This window comes from Pogona vitticeps, chromosome 2, assembly GCF_051106095.1.
Source record: "Pogona vitticeps strain Pit_001003342236 chromosome 2, PviZW2.1, whole genome shotgun sequence".
Lineage (NCBI taxonomy): Eukaryota > Metazoa > Chordata > Lepidosauria > Squamata > Agamidae > Pogona > Pogona vitticeps.
Window position 1 is genome coordinate 108,390,138 of NC_135784.1, and position 19,701 is coordinate 108,409,838.

Here is a 19,701-nt window from a genome sequence, read left to right on the forward strand (position 1 = left end):
TGGGCTACAGCAATTCCTGCACTCACAGAAGGATCACTTGAAAGGAGATCACTCCCAGTCAGTGACCATTTTCAGTGCGATCAGATGCAATCCTTTATCGCCATCTGACTTCACCCTAACTGCACTCGAACTTTTATAATCTTTCATTACATTGATAGCCCCAAATCATTCACTTGAACACAGCTGGTCTACAACTGAGATGCTTGCAAGGAATTCTAAGAAATTATCATAAAATTATCATAAAACAAATAAATAAAATAAATAAAAGCAAAGCATCAATTTTGCTCCAAAATTTGTACAAAGTCTCTTTGAGACTTAAATTTTTAGTGAATGTGTGTGTGTGATTTTGAATTACAAAACTGTAGAGTAAGGAGTCAAGAGGAATGAATGATGGACAAAATATATGGCTATTAATCTGAAACACTATGCAAATACAGTTTTAAAATGAAATCTGAATTGGGCAAAGGACCATCTTTTCTTAGGGATGGTCTAGCTTCCTGGACAATATAACAATTGCAAGTAGGACTCAGAGGTGACACACTCAGTTTTTGGTTGAGCCCTCACAGTATTTGTAAAGAATAAAAATGGTGGGCCACTAGGGCCTGGCATGTCCATTCAAAATGTGTTCAGTCAGAAAAAGCAAAAAGATAAGGGGGAGTGTGGAGTCTCTTTCAGTGTCTCTTTGAGCATTTTCAACTGGCCTTCCATGAAATGGGAATTTTTTTGTACTTTGCATTTTCTAAAAGGTTTGGTTTTGGCAGTAAGACTCCACCTCTGCCTTTACCTGTTATTTGTCTCTGAGCTCATTAAGCAATTTTTCTTCTATGAAATGGTTGTTGGAAGAGAAAACTGAGTTTCAAAATGCTTTTGTCTTTCAGACTCCACCTCTGCCTAGTATTCAGATTCATGGCAACTATTTTAATTTCAGTGTCACCAGTTTTCTTTCTCAGAAACGTGTATTTTATTACTGGTTATTCCTATCAAGACAGCCATTTTGTAAATAGACTATTCCTTTCTACAGCAGCCATTTTATGAGACCATCCACCGTATCGTCAGAATTCCAAATGTACTCACCAGCTCCCAAAGGCTGAAGAAACCCTTTTATAGTGTGATCCAAGATAACATGTATATCATCTCTAAAACATGTATCATTTTAACCATTTCCACAAGGGAAGTCCTTTCTGTCTGTCGCATCAAAACGCATAAAGAGTATTGTGGTACTTTAAAGGCAAATACATGTATTATGGCATAAGTTCAGAAGAAGAAGGGAAAGGAAAATCACTTCTGTGTACTCTCTCCCTAGAAAACCTTAAAAACACACACAGAGTCAATGGCAATCACATTATTAACAGTACCATTGATCAAACAGTTGTTGCTGATAAATACAAGCATCCTGGTATTTGTAAGGTAATCAACTTGGTTTGTTTGGTGGGCTTTTTTTAACCTTCACCCTCAGGCCAACAGGGTTAAAAAAATTGAACCTCCTGATGAATTATAACTCACCCATTTTTCATTTTAGCCTCCCACTGAAGATAATTTCTTTGCTCAAGAATGGCAATTTAAGGTCACGAACAGAGTGTCTTGAGAGGCTGGAACACTCCCCCGCTGGTTTCTAAATACTGTCATGTCGGATGCCAGAATTGTACTATTTAATATTTTTGCTGAGTGACTGGACTGCTTATCCTAAGTAAAATGCAGCAGGACACTACTAGTTAATTATGGGGCACATCACATTATTCATATTTCACAGTCTATGGACCCCTGATGTTGTCAGAAACATTTATTTGTGCCTGCTTATTCTTCTGCTTAGTGACTGGACTGCTTGTTCTAAGTACAATGCAGCAGTTAATTATGGGACACATTGTATTGCATATACCACAGTGTATGGACCCCTGATGTTTAGGAAACCTATGTAGTCCTGTAACAATAGAACTGCCAGAGTAGCTATGGAGACAATGTTGGCAGCTACGTTTGTTGTAGAATCTGATTGCTTGTGTTAGTGCCTCTGTTTTACCTCCTGTATCTGGGTTTAGGATGAGGGAGGGGTTGGCTGTAAGCAAGGAGAAGTATCCTACTGGTGAGAACCAAGTGTCAACACACAATAAAGCCTGTAACTATTTCATAGAATGTGTGAATGGTTTCAGTTACAACCTGCACATGAAAACAAATGGTGTTCTGTCATTTTTCTCTTCCACTTAAGTCACTCCTATATATCAATTTGTTCCTAGTTGCACCTTTCCTCCCATTGCTTGATGGGGGTTTGAGAATTACTCAACATAAATCATTAAGCTGCAAGCCTCTGTTCTAAAAGTATAGACAGAGGCAGTTGTCTCTTGTTATGTGCCCCAATATCACAACCAACTTGCAACAATCCTAATAGGGTTTTTGAGGTGAGATGCTTAAGGAGTGGTATTCTTAGTGCTACCAACCTTCTCCCTGCAAGTGAGTTTCCATTGCTGTATTAAAACCCAAGTCTCTAAAGTCCTAATCCTATTTCACAACTCCCACAGTGCAATGGGGTCCTTTTCTTACTGCTCAAAGGACAAGTACCACAGGAATGGCATGAAGAAGGCACAGTTTGCTCTACTATTCTTTGGTTTGGGAACATTCATTCACATAATTCAGGGGTTCTGGTAAAATTATAGGAGGGGAAGTCTTTTAATTCCAAAAGTCCCATCCTTAACCATGATGTGAGGAGGACAGGGACAATATCACCCCTGTCGGCAGTCCTTTGAGCTCCAACCCAGGAATTTTGTCCCAAATAGAACGTGGAAGATGGGCAAAAGACCCCGAGACCCAAATAGACCTGACACGATTTAATATGTTTGGCTACAAAGATGGAGTTAGCCAACAGGCAGAATAGGCAGGAGCTTGTATACATTTGATGGGCAGTAGAAAAGGAGAAGAGAAGGGGAACAAGGGGGGAAAGAACTGGAGAGGGAGAAAGCAGAAAGATCTGAGAGTCAGGAGGACTAGAAAGGAAAGAGGGAGAAGGGAGAAAAAGAGCAGATGGACAAGATGAGAAAAATTATAAGAGGAGAAAAAGGGGAAGACGTGGAAGAGTGGGGCAATGCTAGAGAGTAGTGAGCTAGGACCAGTTTTCCTGAAGATCCAAAACACTCTCAAAAGTGGAATTATACTTCTGAAAAGGATCCATGGAGTGAGGTTCTGGTGGAACTTAGCTTTCCCAAAGATGAAGGAGAGAAGTGGGAGAACTCTAAGGTCCCACACAAACCATCCTACTGGGGAGAGCATGAGAGGAGGGAAGCAAGGAAGGCCCTCCTAGCAGATCCAGATGGGGGGGGGGGGGAGAGGCTAGCACAAGAAGAAAAACCTGCCAGAGGAGATGAAGCTGGGAGATATTGCTGGGATGAAGCAAGGGCTCAAGGGAGTCCCTGCCATCTAGCCTGTGTCTTGGCGTGTCCCCACTGCAGGCATACAGGCCCTCCCTGCAAGACATGCAGTGTAGACAAGAGACCTTGAATGAGGGAGGGCTTTGTAAAAGGAGAGTAAAAGGGATTGGGTGAGAAGTATCATTGAGTCCTCAGCAGCTGGGACTTTAAGAACTATTACCAAGAACATTGCCTCAGTGCCAAATACTGGAGAAGCGGTTCATGTGTTTTTACCCCAGTTCCTATGTTGCTATGTCCCTGAGTTTAATAAACTTTGTTTGTTAACTTGTACTCAGTGTGTCAAAGATGGAATCTAATGCCAGGGAAGGAACTCACACACGACCTTGCCTTTTACATGCTACACAGAGGATGGCAATCACTCAGTAATGTGCTTTTTACAGTAAAATAATAGCAGTATCTGCCCTATGCTTGCCTATGTAAATACTAACATATAAGTTTAGCCATAAACAATATATGAGAAAATATTTTATATACTTATGGAATGATAATGAAAAAATGCAGACTTCCAAATGCCATATTCAGAATGACAGCAATCAGGTAATAACACAGAACATATTCTCAGTCTTGAACAATGTGCCTACCAGCAAGACAGGACAACGCAATATGGAAACCATTTATTTCTTAGTGAGAATTAATTAGCTGTCTGGAGTTATTAATGCCCTTGCCAGCTTCATGGCAATGAAAGAAAGAGCTATAAAGATGAGCCAGAATAAGCATAGCACCATGTATAAAAATGATGAACATTAATATTGTGCAAACATAATAATATATGTTATGACTAATAATTGATACTGCCTCCCGTTTTGTACAATAGGAGGCAACAGAAATTAGAAACATATCTCACAATAGTCTGGAGAATGTAGCAGAAGCTACAATACACTCTCCACTCCAAAACATCATCATTTAGTGGTAGAGGAAGCACAAAGGTTTTCTTGTGTAGGACAAGTACTTTGTGAAAACTGAGACTTAACATAGCTACTGGTTAATGGTCCCATCCCATTCAAGCAATCACCTACTCTCCACAAGCAGTGCCACTCTTTAACCAGAGTGCTACTTCAAGAAAGCAATAGGTGTGCTGAGTGATAGTGAAAGGCATCAGATACACAACAGTGTTGCTTACTGAAGTCAAATGCACTCTCAACGAAGCAAGAGCAACTCTAAGAAAAGTATCAATTGCAGCTGAAGCAGCCTGAAGGGACTCTCATCTACTATGCTACTGCATCAGGATCTAAATCAGGGGTGAGTGATTTTAGGGAAGTTTAGGGCCATTTTTCAGATTTGCCAGCAGCCTGAGGGCTTCAAGGGCAGAGCAAAAAGGATGAATTTGCATGTTTATTTAATTAAAAAAAAAATTAAAGGAATGATTATGTACTATAAATGTCACTACAACAGGTTTATTTAGGGCTTAATTAGGACTTCTCATTCAATTTCCTGGTCAGCAGTCCAAACAGGAAATCCAACTTTTGGGGGGAGATATTAGTAACCAGATGATCCATCCCATTAATTCTGATGCAACTGTATTCTTCTGAGCCAGGACGTATGACTGAACATGCAGAATCTTTCCTCTCCTAAGCACAAACAAGGATTTTTACTCTCACAGCTAGGAAACAGTGGCTGAAATCCAATAGTAAGTCACAACTAGAGTAGGTCAATCAAATCAAGAAAACTCACAAAAGAGTTGACTCACCAAATCCTCACTAATTCAATGAATCTATTTTGAGTTGCGACTTATACTGGATTTAATCCAGTATCTGAATGTTATTTGTTTCCATAATTTTCTCCAGACACTGTGTTGGAAAATATGGACACGACTCTTTTGATTTTCCAGTACATGAATACCAGTTCATGTAAATAGCAGAAACTCTTTTCTTCAGGCATGTCACTCTCTATGTTTTCATGTGGTAAAACCAGAGAGAGAGAGTTAGATGGAGCAAGAGTTCTCCCCTCAATATATGGTGAGTAATCTCAAATATTATCACCTGGATAAAGCTTCATACTGATGCAAGGAAGCTTTCTAGGATGGTGTAGTTACTCTACCTATTTTTTCCTCTAGCCACGGATGAGTGGTGGTACAGATTGGAGCTATGACTGACACTTCTCTTAAGTCATTAGCGCAAGATCTAAGTAGAACTCTTGACCCACTAAGATTTTCATTCAAAGGCCGAACTGATCTTTCTATCAAATGCTAATATTAGTAAAGCCATCTGAAATGAAAGATTTCTGTACCTTGTTGATGGAGGATTAGGCTATTTCATACTCCTCAGAGATGTGGAAAACCTTCCACTTTATTTAAAAAACCCAACTGCAAATATGAGTGTGTGAACTTCAGTGGAATTGTTTTCCAACTTATCAGTACCTCTAGTAGGAAGCTACTGCATGTAGGTAATCCTCATGTAAGGAAACACTTGTGTCTCAAACCATCTGTCTCAAACTGGTGAGCAGTTGAGCACTAAGTTTGAACAGATATAAGGTGTAACAACTAAGTCATGAAAGTAAAGTTAGCTGATAATCTAAAGTAAGTCACATTTTGTTGCTATTAACATCATTGTGATTACTACTCTACCACAATCCAGAAAGGTTGTATGTATTTCTGAAGGACTTTCTCAACCTCTCACAAAGCTCACTACAGTGTCGTCAAACCCTATTTTATGACTTTTACTTGGGCAATAATACTTTGGCTCATGCTATTTACATGTAAAGAAGCAGAATATTTCAGATAAGAGAGCTTTTTCCCCCACTTTGGGCTGAGTGCAATTGCTAGTAGAAAACATGCAACTAGAAGTAAGAGTAAAGAGAAGTAGAAAACTAAAGAAGCCACATTTGCCCTACCCGTAGTGTGGTAATTGTAGAAGGGTCTCGGATCCTTCCATCTTCATCTTTGAGATTGTAACCCTCTGGTCTTTTGTCTCGTTCACTGACCTTCCATAGTTTCACAGTTTTATCTGAAAGGGAAGAAAGATGTCTGAATGCAAAATTCTGCAAAATGGATTAAATGCAATTGAATAAATATAAACTTCATATGACATAAGGCTCACTGTTATTTTTTTATGTAAACAGCTCATTATTTTTGCAAGTCTTGTTGCTACTGTATCACTTTATCATTGTTATGGGGGATACCTCAGCAAAACTACGAACAAGAAGGATCTTGCAATTGTCATAGGTCACAAGCTAAATAGGAGCCAGCAGTGTGATATGGCTACAAAAAAGGCAAAGGCTATTTTAGGCTGCATTAATAGATGTATAGTTCCCAAATCCCACAAGGTGCCAGTCCCCCTCTATTCAGCACTGGTTAAAGTTCACCTTGAGTACTGTGTCCAGTTCTGGACACCACACTTCAAGAAAGAAGGATGATGACAAATTGGAACAAGTTCAGAGGAGGGGAACAAGGATGATCAGGGGGCTGGAAACCAAGCCTTATGAGGAATGGCTGAAAAAACTGGCCATCTTTAGCCTTGAGAAAAGAAGAATGAGGAGTGACATGATAGCACTTTTCAAATATCTGAAAGGTTGTCATACAGAGGAGGAGCAAGATCTGTTCTTGATCATCCCAGAGTGCAGGACACACAACAATGGACTCAAGTTAAAAGAAGACAGATTTCACCTGAATATCAGGAAAAACATCCTGTTAGAGCACTACGACAGTGGAACCAGTTACCTCAGGAGCTGGTGAGTGCTCCAACACTGGAGGCAGTAAAAAAAACCTTAGATAATCACCTGGCAGATATGCTTTTATTGTATTCCTGGCATTGAGCAGGGGGTTGGATTTGATGGCCTTGTAGGCCCCTTCCAACTTAACTTTTCTATGATTATCATTTTACAGATAGAAAACTGTGGCTTACCATTACTAACTTATACAAGATTACCAGAGGAATAAATGGAAAAATAACATTGCAAAGATTTCTATCCCAACATCTGCCTAAAAGTCTAGATCCTCAAACCTAGTTGTCCTGCAGCTGAGATTTTTGCTCAGACTCAATGAACAAACTTGATTTAAATCCTTTTGTGAATCAAAGAATATCATCATGAAATTTCTCCCCTCAAGGAAAGAGGGACAAGGGCACCTCCTTTGAGGCCCAAAAGACAGCGTCCGAATTTGATACCCTTCTTGCCTCTATTGGTCTTTCAAGGAGCCCAATCCCAAATAAATAAAACAAGCAAACTAAAAGGAGAGAAGTCCTACTTCTCAGCATAAATACAAATACAGGAAATCAGAGAGGTATCCCTCAACTGGACTATGCTCACCTGAGTTTTACCTTAGCATCCACAAGAAACAAAAGCAGTTTTGTTTAGTGCTTCATCATTACCCTGCCAGGCCATTATTTTAGATCCCTACTCAGAGATGTATATCCCCGTTGACCGTCACTTTAATGAAGAAATGGAAAATCTGCTCTTGCCTGTGGATTTCTGTTCACTGAAGTCCACATCATGTTAATCTATAATTAGAGTCTGCTACTATTCCTCTGGCATTCTCAGAAAGTTATCAGCAAATATTCAAGGAGCAGCCAGCCACACTAGATGTTCTGTTTTACTTCTGTTTCATCTTTTGTGTTGAATACCTTTGACACCAGACACTACATCTGAGGGCCAAGGGGAGAAGCCCTCCACAACTTCTCAAGCTATGTAATTCCAAGTCTTCATTACCAAGCCCAGAGGAGTGGTTTTGCCAGAGCTAGAGGTACTTCTCTCAAGAACAGAAATTCATGTGTAAGACCCAAATTGGTTTCTGATTTTAGATTAAGTTCTACTCGGACTTTAATGCCAGGGAATACTCAAAAGACTGCCTGTTTCCACTTTCATTTTGAATACCCTGAATATATGAAGCTGAATGAGTCTGAATAGGAGAGTTTCTGCTATCCATGGGGATTCTCCTCTTGGATGCAAACTGATTTTCCAGACTTTTCATGAATTTCAGCTCCTGTGTCTAGCAAGACTCTCATCTTCAGGCTTGCCACTCTCTACGTATTCAGGTGGTGAAACCAGAGAGAGTAAGATGGAGCTAAAGTGCTCCCCTTCAAGGTGTGGCAAGTAATCTGAAATATAAATTCACACTGATGCTAGAAAGCCTTCTAGGCTGGTGCAGCTACTCCACCTGTTTCTTCCTCAAGGCAGAATTGAGTCCGAGTATTTCAACCACATTTTGAAACAATATGGCTCAAGGCTAGACTCCACATGTGTCCTCAAAAGACTGCCTATTGTAATCTGGTTCCTAAAACTGAACAACCTGAACATTGCATATGTCAGGCTAAATAAATTTTACTTTGGGCCAGGATAAGGGAACAGCTTAGACAAGAAAACTAGCATGTGCAATATCCCATAAAGCAATTTAGAGTTACACGAGAGCTAACTGCTTTAGCAGCAGTTTGATTGCGACAGATTACATTGCGAGTGCACAAGGTGACAAAGTACGACCCAGAAAGGAGCCCAATCACGGCTGTAATTTACTCAAAAGCCAGTTTCCACTGCCTCCTTCCAGTGAAAGAAATAAAACCTGACATTTTATCATTGACAGTGAATGCCTGCTAAATTCCACAATTGCCAGCTTGCCTGGCAGGTGGATATTTCCATTGGCTTCATCATTTTCCTTGTCGTCCCATTTATCCTGTGCCATGAAGTCCTTTAGGGAAACAGAGAGCCTCAGGAACATGTGGCTTTTATTTTGAATAATGACGTTTTCTTTTCCCTTTCTTGGCAGGTATTCTATCAGCCCTTTGTCATTGCGTCCACCAACCTTTAAAGACAATCTTATTCATCTTAATTCCCACCCTCCAGTACCCGCTTTCAAGGGATTCCACTTGACTCCCATTAATTCTGTTTTATCAGTTCATTTTTTATGCAAGAGGCTTTCCCCTTATTATGTTATTTGGGACATCATGCAGGATTATCTGAAGACAAATTGTGGGGAAGGGGGTCTGAAACATTTTGGGGTTTGTCCAGCGTATGAAAACACTTTCCAGAGGAGCAAGATAATAACTCTGTTAATCAAAAAACTATTTAAAAACTCAATTAACAGAACATTAGGCTACATAATTAATCTTCATTGTGTTACAGTGAGTCTTCCCCATAAATGAATTTAATAACTCTCTGAATTTTATTATAATGATCAATAGGGTAAAATCTGCAACACAAAGTAAGTTGTCTATGAAAAATAATTAGACCTTTTTCTGCCCCATAGTAATTATGTCACACCCATCTTAAGGCTTCACTCATCCTAGTAACATAACTGCATCACCATGATATTTATCTGAACGTAATATAAAGCATACACTTACCAAAACTGAAAACTGAAACATATTAGGAATGCTTCAACCCTCCGTTATCATAACAGAGGAGAATAATTCCACCACAGTCTCTCTAGCACAATTATGAAGTCACAGAAATATACTGATGTTAACAGGAGATCAAAATCACTGCACTTTGTGTTATGAAATATAGGGCATGCAAGAAATTGATCAGGGAGGGAAATCATTGTTGATTTCATCTGCATGGATTATGAATGAAAATGTTTTCTCCTCAATGGGCAAGATTTAAAAAGTTGTGCATATTTCTACTTGTGCATTTTTGCTAAAAATTCACAGAAATGGTTTTGCACAATAAAACACCATCATGTGCAGAAATCCTTGTTTTGGGGGCATAATATAGGGTTTTCAGGGCAAGATATAAGTTTTATGCACAAACATCATAGTTTTATGTGAATGTTGTTGCTGACAAAAAGAAAGTGTTAGCCTTTTTTGCTTTCATGTAGGAGAAAAACAGCCCATAGTAGTGTCCTATTTTTGGATGGGGGTGGTCTCAGTGTGTTAATGAGGTGGGTCCATCAGTCTGTTCCAGCATCAACAGAAGTATTCTGTCTTTTTTTCAGAAGACTAACAAATGTATTTCAAAGGCTGAAATCCTGTTGCTTAGTATAGTAATTTGCAACCTAAGTAGGCCCATTGAATCAGTGGCATTTATGAAAATAATGACTCACCAAATCTCCACTGATTCAATGGGCCTATGTTAGTTGCAACTTATTACACTATTCAACAGGATTTCAGCCAGTGTGGGCTTTCATTGATACAATTATGTGTCTGAATAAGTGGACTAAACTCATGAAAGTTTACAAATTTGCTAGTTTTAAAGATGTTACAATGTTTTTGTTTTTGCTTTGCTTTTGTTTTTATTCTTGACATGTTACAACTCTTTTTTTGTCACAAATGAAGAAACTTACATCCTTGAGACTGAATCAGAACAAAACTGGAGCATGCCAGTGATGTTCTTACATCCACTGGTAACAGAAAGTGGGATACTTACTAGAGAGCTAAGATAAGTGTATCGAGGGATTGTATTGATAGATTTCTTCATATGTAGGAATGAAATGATCAGCAAACGAAGATCCTCTTTCACTCTCACTCAGTAAAAATAGTATATCCCTTTGAGTGAGCTTCATTAAACCTACAATGTATTCTACAGAAAACTGTTTTTTGGCTTCAATCTGTTAAATATGCACAGAAGGGTCAAAATCCAATTGCTTAGATACACCTGCAAAAGGAACACAATGTAACTTCCAGTGGCTTCTTGCTGGCAATTAAAAACTTCTGTCTGGGTTTTTGGCATATGCCAAGCCAGTACATGTGCATATGCCCAAAAACTGAAGCAGGGATTCATGAACTGCCATGAAGTTGTCACTAGAAATTATGCCATTTTGCCTTCTGCAGGACTAATGAAGCAACAGGATGTGGGCCAAGGTTTACAGACCCTCTACACATTTCTCCACAATGCTGTAGTCCTTCATCATGATAAGGAATCATGTTTACAAACAGCAGGTTGAATAATACATGAAAAAAGGGAATGGTGGCCAATTGCTTGCCCAGACCTCTAAATAGAAGTAATTTTAATTTTTAAAAAAGTTTTAGATTTTTTGTGTATGTGTATAAAAGACAATGTAAAGATTTTACAACCTCTTCTTGCTAGGAGGCCTTTCCAGATGATACAGCATCCATATTCTATTCTTTGTAGTCCATTAACCCTACACTGGATACAGTACTTACGGTGCAATAACTTAATCCTCACGTAAGAAGAGCAGATGACAATGTGGGAGGACAACATTTCTGCTACTTTAGAAGAGATTGGTGCATTCACGCTGGAGGGGAGGAGGTTCAGAATAGCTGCCAAACTAAACTAAAATAAAGGCAGGGAGATGAAAAAATCTTCTCCTATTTGCCTTAGGACAGCCTGCTTCATTCCCTTTGTGTCCCAGCACTACAACTTAGATAGATTCCAAGGAGAAACTGCTCAGGAGTCTTTTGAAAAACTTCCACTGCTCTCTTTGAAACTGCTTTAAGCAAGACCCACCCCTCATCTCAAGAAATGTATTCACCTGAGTGAATACTGTTCTGACATGATCAAACATATAGCCATTTTTCAATACTTAACAGAGTATGAACAAGCATTACAGAGAATTAGAGAAAAATTGGCTCTAGCTTTTGACTGTCGAATAAGTTATGAAGTGTTATTCTTAGGAGTGAAGGCTTCTCCTACACACTAATCACCACTGACAGAATAACACCTGTTTTGAAGCTATATGCCTGAATAAAAAATAAGAGCTGTTTTTGAGGAGCATATGGCCGAGAGAAAGGGACATAATATAATAGGGTACCTTCAGTTGATCTCATTTTCTTCAGAAAAGCTATATCACTCATGGGATGTAAATATGATAAGAACTGTCTGTGACCTTCTTCAGTTTTTCATTTACCTCAGCTGATGGGCATCTTGTCTCCTCAGAAGTCTAGGCCCCTCACAACATTGCAGTGATTTGCCACAGATTAACAAGAATTCTTATCCTTGGAGTGGGAGCTCTGTATAAATATATAGGGGACCTCATGGAGGTCCCCTTCACACTGATACTACATATAATTTGATATTAGCAGCTGGTCTTTGATCGTAATAAAGTTTTATCTATCTATCTAATTTGATATTATAAATTATGTGCTTTTTAACTGTTGTTGTTGTTGATACTACACATGCAGGGCTGTACAACCAGCATGTGGCTCAGTGTCCAGGGATAGTGACCAGCCTATGTGTTTCTGCTGTGCCCTCCATGCACTGAACCCTCATAGGTTCCAAATGCCTGTGGTAGAATCCAGTCAGTCCAGAATTACAGAGGCTTCTGGAAGAGCCATATGGCTTAAATACCAGGCACGTGCTCCCTGCACACATCGTGTGAAGTAAGATCATGGTGCCTTTGCAGTAAAACTGAGTCACAGCTGGGAATGCTACCACCTCACACACAGAAACATGTGCATGCTGCCCACGTTCTGGCCACTGCTATGGCAGAGCAAGTAGGAGGGAAACAAGGTAGAAGAGAAAGTACTAGCAAAAGGGGGTAGCTTCTGAGACATGCAAAAGATGGTAGGAGGTTTCAAGTAAGATTAGGAAGAATATGTTAAACTTGGGAGAAATGCCAAGGCCTTTTTGGTCTCCATCTGTGAGGTATTTCTGGCAGAGAGAAGGATAAAACTGAACTACATATCACAGGAAACATAGAGTTGTCATGGAAAAAGGCCCTTCCCAATTTCTCACCCTCTGTATCATGGGCCCAGAAGCTGGGGTCTGTAAGTTGTTTGTTACCACATTACACATCACCACATTCCTTACCACATTGGAAACATATCAGAGAATGGAAGGGTGGAAACGCCACACAAAATTGTCCATAGCAGACATCTGTGCTTTGGAATAACTCTATGGAAAGACGCTACTGCACTCAGTAGTTCCCACTTAAGATCTGACATTAATGCACTGTTGACTTCTATCACAAACGTACACACATGATATTTATTTATTTATTTTATTTATATGCCGCCCACTCTACCCAGAGGTCTCTGGGCGGCTTACAATAATTAAAAATTCAATACAATAAAATGATTAAAATACAATTAAAATACAATTAAAATATATAAAATATATATATACATATATTCTGGCCACTGCTGTTTCATGCTAAGAGGCTATAAACTTCAGTTATTCTACTTGCGCAAGAGACAGATCAATATTTACCCATACCATAGAGGGATTACAATGTGAATTATTTCAAACCACCAAAGCCTTGCACGATATTTGTCTAGCAACCAAAGAATTACCTGTCGTTATCACAACATACCATTGGTGGAGAGAAGGAAGTAGGCTGCATTTTGCTGGGGGAGCCATCGTATTTTATTGATCTTCTCCTCTATCTCTAAGCTCTTCAGGTAATCGAACTCAGGTTCATGGCTCTGGAATGTGCTGTAAACATTATATTCTCCCCTGCGATGGGGCTGATTTTTGCTCTGCAGGAGTGGGAAAGAAACAATAAAGGGATTCTTAAAAGAGCCAGAGCTAGCAAATTTTCAATTGATTCTTTTGTTCTCTGAGGATTGTTAAAAGACAGGGAAATGTCTGATTATGGTGACACATTACAGTTTAGATATCAAAGCAGACACCAAGAGATCTTTCCCACACAATGCATTTTCCTCCTTGTGTCAGTTTCTCCCCAAGCGGGTGATAGGAAGCAGAAGCAGCACCTTTGTCTTGTTTTGTTTCACGGATAAATGAAAGCCACCCTCCCCTTTATCTCTAAGACAAATTGGCAGAACACAATAGTGGCTCAAATGGAGGGACACATCCTGCTTGACGCAGGCATACAGATCAGCTCAACACGGACCAGTAAAGGGTGGACAGATTTGCCTACAAAACAAGAATTTATCAGAAATGACAGTCATGACGAGGATGAGGACGGTGATTGAACGGAAAGTATACAAAATGGTTCTGAACTGCTACTGTCCTGAAAAACTGCTCAAAACTATTGTGAAACCTGTTCAAATGGTAATAGGCAGCGTACCCCACTTGGGAGGGGGGTCAGTTCACACATCTGAGTTAGCTGCTTATTCTGCCAGCTGCAGAATTTGACAGACACTCCTCGGGCCAAACTGCTATTATATGTGGCCAGCATCCTTTTCTACAGTCACAGCCAGACTTTATCCAGTGGTTGCAAACACCAAATGTGGTCAGTGAGTACTGAACCTGGTCACAGTTGCAGGGGGCACACGAAGCAAATTTATTTGTTTCACCCTTCTTGGACACCAGAGGAATCGGATGGAGAAATAAGGAGTTATGTTCCTTAAATAGATTTTCAATAATTCTAGAACTAAGTAGTTAAACCATACTGAAAAATGTTCAAAGTACTGTACATAACATCATCATGGCAATTGTATTAGACACACAATGGCTTTTGGTAACTCTGATCTCTGGGAAAAAAAGTTAACAGAACCTTGCACAAGAATGTTATGCGGTAGATCAACATTGTTCTATTCACAGTATAGTATATCGGAATGGGGGGAGAGGGTGGTCTTGAAAAGAGCCACTTCACCCAAGATCATTTTTAAGCCTGTGGCTGAGATGACTTGGAATCAAGGACTTATGTATTCATGTGCCGCACAGCTGTGCTGTAGCAGCTGAGCTGTGATGACTAAAGATCCTCTTACTCCTTACGTAGGGTCAGACACAGTTACGTGTGAAGTTTGTATAAAAGAAAGATACTTTAATACAAAACGTTAGTCTTTGGCTTTTGGCAAGATAAACTCTTGGCAATATATATATATTAATATATATTAATTTGGATAAATATTATTTTAGAAAGTTCAATAATCTGGGAGATCGTATACACACCAGTACAATAGCATCAGCATTTTTAAATCTTAATTAAGTGCCACCATTTATTATCCTAACTGCTGTTCTGTAAAAAAAAAAAAAAAAACAACAACACTCTGTTTCATTTGCAACCCCGAACACTTAGTAAGCTACACAAGGGCACAATCTAACCAAGTTAACACTTTATGGTCATGCTGATTTCAACAGGAAGTATTTAGATAGCTTAAATCCTTTCTCCTACAGTGTGGGAAATGCCCATACTGTTACCGTCTTTGGATGTATAATAGGGATAGATTCTGGAGACGTAAGAGCTGGGGATCAGTAAACACAGCATTATAGACCTCTGATCTTATAAGTGTATCCATTTATGATGTATTTTACATGTAACATTAATGCAGGCAATAAGTAAAACCTCATTTTTATTTGGTTCATCAGAGACCCCAAGGATATCAGAGCAAAAACTTTTCAAAGGTCGCCCATGTGTCACACATAGTATATGTCACAAAATTTAGGGAAGTTGTGAGAAGACCATCCTTTCTGTATTCTCTGCAGGAACAGTCGGCTACCAACTGTTAGGCCAGGCAGTGATTGATGTGATCAATGGACACTTGTTCCATAACCACAAAAGCTACATCTGTTATGACCAGTGAATATTCCTACAAGCATTATTCAGTCACTTCACACACAAGCATGTCAACTGTACATTAGGGCTCACGTGTATATCAACTGTACATTGGGGCTCATGCACACAGAATATTAAATAAGGATCAGGGGTTCTGCCTGGAGATGACCATGCTGCTTATTTATGCCCCTGGAGTCTATTTGTGCCTTGTTTGCAAGAGGCCTGCACATCTACACCCCCAATTTGTATAAAGGTGCTGAGACAGGGGCAATCCTAATAGAATCCTAAGTGCTACGGGGGAAGTATGACTTTTTTTTTGCTTCCTCAGATACAATGTCATTGGCCCTATGCACCCACTAGGGCATTTGGTGACATGTACCTCCTCCTCCTTCTTTTCAAGCTTTTCTGTTTTACATACTGGGATAAATCATGAGCATCACCCCTAGTGCTTGGAACTCTGTATCAGTATTTACATAATGAATCTACAAATACTTTTGCAAAGTAAAGCCAGTCTGAGGTGGGAGGGTCCTGCTAATGAATAAGCAAGCCAGGCTTTAAAAGCATTATTCAGCTACACAAATAAGGCAGTTGGGTATCTGATTTTACATCGCTCAGCAGCATTCAGTTTATATTTGATTCTCTGCCTGCAATCACGGTTAAAGCAAGCAAAAGGATGCAGGGAAAAAAATGACATTTGTGGGGTGCTTTTTTGTAGTCAGAAACCGTCCTATTGATGTTAATGGCCTTTTATGCAATTTTTAGTGTGCTAGGAGAGAAGCAGGGTGAAGAGTGACACACAAAGATTAGGAAGCAGCAGGAAGCTTCTTTTAACAGGATAAAAATGGGCATTTTTGCATTCACCAGCACTTACCTCCTGCTCACGCTGAAATATTACAACGCGGCCCCCCTTGTCCCCTGTCGCTAGTAATTCTCCTGTGTGGTTGAATTCTACTGTAGAGATAATGTCAGCTGAAAAGGAAAAGACAAAGGCAATTTAAGTTAACTGCAGCCCGGCTATGCCCAAACATCTAAAGGCCTCATTGCCTATACGGTTGCAGAAACAACTACTCTCAGAGCTTTGCCCCCACCCCCAACAGAATTTCTATAGAGCACTTAGATTCTCTATTGTACTTGAATATCATTACAGGAATTCACCAGCATCATTATGAAATAAGTGTCAAGATTTAAAATTCCATATAAGCAATTTCAGTAGTTGGACATGATCCCTCTTTTGTCACCAGCATAAACACCTGGAGTGTTAATACTGACTGAGGGAGGCTCGAGGACGGAGGAAGAAGTACACAGCTCTACAAACAGCACACCACTACTGATAGCCTGAGGAGCAGTAGACTCTCCTCAAAAGAGCCAAGAGAAGAGTAACTCTGATGCAAGACAGGAGCAATCACTTCTCCACAAGTGGACAATCTGTTCTCTTCAAGTAGATCAATCAAGTGAGGTACATATTCTATTTGCTAGAAATGAATTGTGTGTAGCTTTAAAAAGAGGGAAAGGACAGCCAAAATGCAGGGCATTGCAGAAAGCAAAGGAAAACCTTTGTACATTTTAAATACTTTTTTCTTTTTTTGCTTAGCTTGCTTGCTTGTATTAAGGCGTTTATGGGGTGGGGACTGAAGCTATTGCAAAACGAAGCAAAGCAAAACAAAACAAAATAGTAAAATTAGCATGAGAGTTAAGGAATTTTTCCCCACTGCAATCCCAGAGACAGAATTCAATAGTCTGTTTTAAATCTTGACAAAGCAGGTACAGTATGGGAAAGATCAAAAAAGTCTCAGAGGCACTGTTCGACATGGTACCTGCCATTTGCACAACCACAGTTACCAGCCTCTACTGACATGCAGATTGAGAAGTCACATATCAGAATGCAATCCTTCTGCAACAGAATTATTTTCTAGGGGAAAGGTGTATGGCCTTCATAATAACTGAGTAAAACTGGCAAATTCTTACACTAATGAAAAGCAAAAGCAAGATGTGCTGCTTTGCTTTGCTTTTATTTACTGCCCCGTAGTGTTTAAAGCACTCTTTCGGTGGTTTACAGTTTAATTATATGCTCAGTTTACCAGCCTCAGAAGGATGGAAGGCTCAGTGAACCTCAAACTAGCTACCTAGGATTGAGCACAGTCATGTGCAGAGTTTTGGCTGCAGTGCCACAAGGCTCAAATGCAATTGGCTATAAAGATCTGATGTCTCCACCACCAACTAATCTGCTCTTATTCAGACTTTAGAAGCAGTAAGCAAGATGGGAGGCTATGCTTTTGACTAGTCCCTCTCATTTAGAGCTTCAGCGATAGGCAAGACAGACTTGTCCATATCAGCATGCCTCTCTCTCCCATAATTTTTGGCCTTCTTAGCACTTGCTTCAAAGAAAGAAAGTGCTAATGGTGGACTTCATGTTCTTTCTCCCCTCTACCACTCTTACTACTGTGTCCTCAACCTCATTCTAGAAAGGATGTTGATAAAAGGGAGGTAGTTAGGGGAATGTGGCCCTTTAAGTGTTGTTGACCTATATCAGCCCTAGCCAGTACTGTATAACCAAACATGAGGTATACTAGGAGGAACAATTTGAAATAATCTGGAGGACCACAGTTGCCTCCAGAAAGGGTTCAAAACTGAGAACACATTGGTGATGGGAAGAGAAGCATTTGAAGAGGTAAGGAAAAGGTGAAATAACGAATTGTGTTGCTATGGGAGCCCAGCACGGGAAAGGAAATGTGCAAGTATCACAAAACTAGTGATTCCTACCCCCACAATAGTCACGGCTGTCAGCATGAAGTTAAAAATGATTCACCAAATTTGTTCAAAAATTGCTAATTCTTCAATTCGTATTTGTGCGAATCAATACTCTGACAACCATGAATCAATGAATTTTAACTATTTTTCAGTTGTCTATTTGTTGGACTATAACTGCCCCCACCGGACATCTAGAGACACCAAAATGGCAGAAAAGCTTCACCTGACTCTACAATTCCTCCATGTATGGTGAAGATTGGATTTCGGATGTCTTGGTTATACACCCACAAAAGGCCCATCCCAGGAAATTCCCCCCCCCCCAGGCACCCAGAGACACCAAAATCATAGAGACGCCTCCCACAATTCTCCTCTACAAGCCTTTCAAGTTTGATGAAGATTGGGTTTCCGCAAGCCAGATGCTTAAGGGCACTTTCCTGGGTGGGTGGACTACTTTACGGGTGCATAACTCAAATGTCTGAAACCCAATCTTCACCAAACTTGGAGGGACTGTAGAAGAGAGTCAAGAGAATTTTCCTCGGGGTGTGTGTGCTTTAGTGGGTGTACAACCTGGACATCAAAAACTTAAACTTCATCAAACTTGCAGGGCTTGTAGAGGAGAGTCAGAGTAAGCTTCCCCGCAAATTTGGTGTCTTTAGGTGCTTGGGGGGCATTATATAGGGTTTTAAAATTGAAAAATACAGCCTGAAAAGGTCAACGAACTCTACCCAGCCACAAGGACCGGTGAGCACTACACACAAAAGACCAGCTAACGGCACCCATCAACTACATTGACAAATCATCTCTGCCCCTTTTCACAACAATACTCCCACAACAAAAAACACGCTGATCACCATATTCACCCAATCTCCTGAAAAGGAGAAAAAGCTGAGCCCACAGCTACAAATACTCAACTATCCCACAAACTGCACCAGAGCACAAACAGAGTTCTGACTCCTGTCCTCTGAAGATGCCGACCAAAGAGACTGGTGAAACGTTAGGAAGAAAAACCTCCAGAACACAGCCAAACAGCCAAAAAAGCCTACAACAACCAAATTGATTCATCGATTTGTCAGGAAAAAATTAATAAATTCATAATTTGTGATTTGTTGACCTTGACAGATCACAAATCAAAATGAATTGCCACTTTTCTGGTTTGTGCCATAAAGCCGATAACAACTTTCCAGCAAACCACTGAAATACAGAATAGATCCGCAAACCTAGCCATGTTGAACTCAGATTGTAAAATCTATTGAGTCC

The 19,701-nt window shown here is 39.9% G+C and overlaps 1 protein-coding gene across 5 annotated transcripts in view; it reads right to left on the minus strand.

Moving 5' to 3' along the window:
• PPP2R2B (protein phosphatase 2 regulatory subunit Bbeta) overlaps positions 1-19,701 on the minus strand; it is a 334,440-nt gene that overhangs the window by 82,205 nt on the left and 232,534 nt on the right. For all 5 annotated transcript variants that reach the window (XM_020806587.3, XM_020806595.3, XM_072990218.2 and 2 more), the window contains 3 exons: positions 16,568-16,665; positions 13,549-13,714; positions 6,243-6,355 (listed from right to left, as the gene is read on the minus strand). In XM_020806587.3, coding sequence (XP_020662246.2) covers positions 6,243-6,355; positions 13,549-13,714; positions 16,568-16,665 — 377 coding nt within the window. The remainder of the gene's footprint in view (positions 1-6,242; positions 6,356-13,548; positions 13,715-16,567; positions 16,666-19,701) is intronic.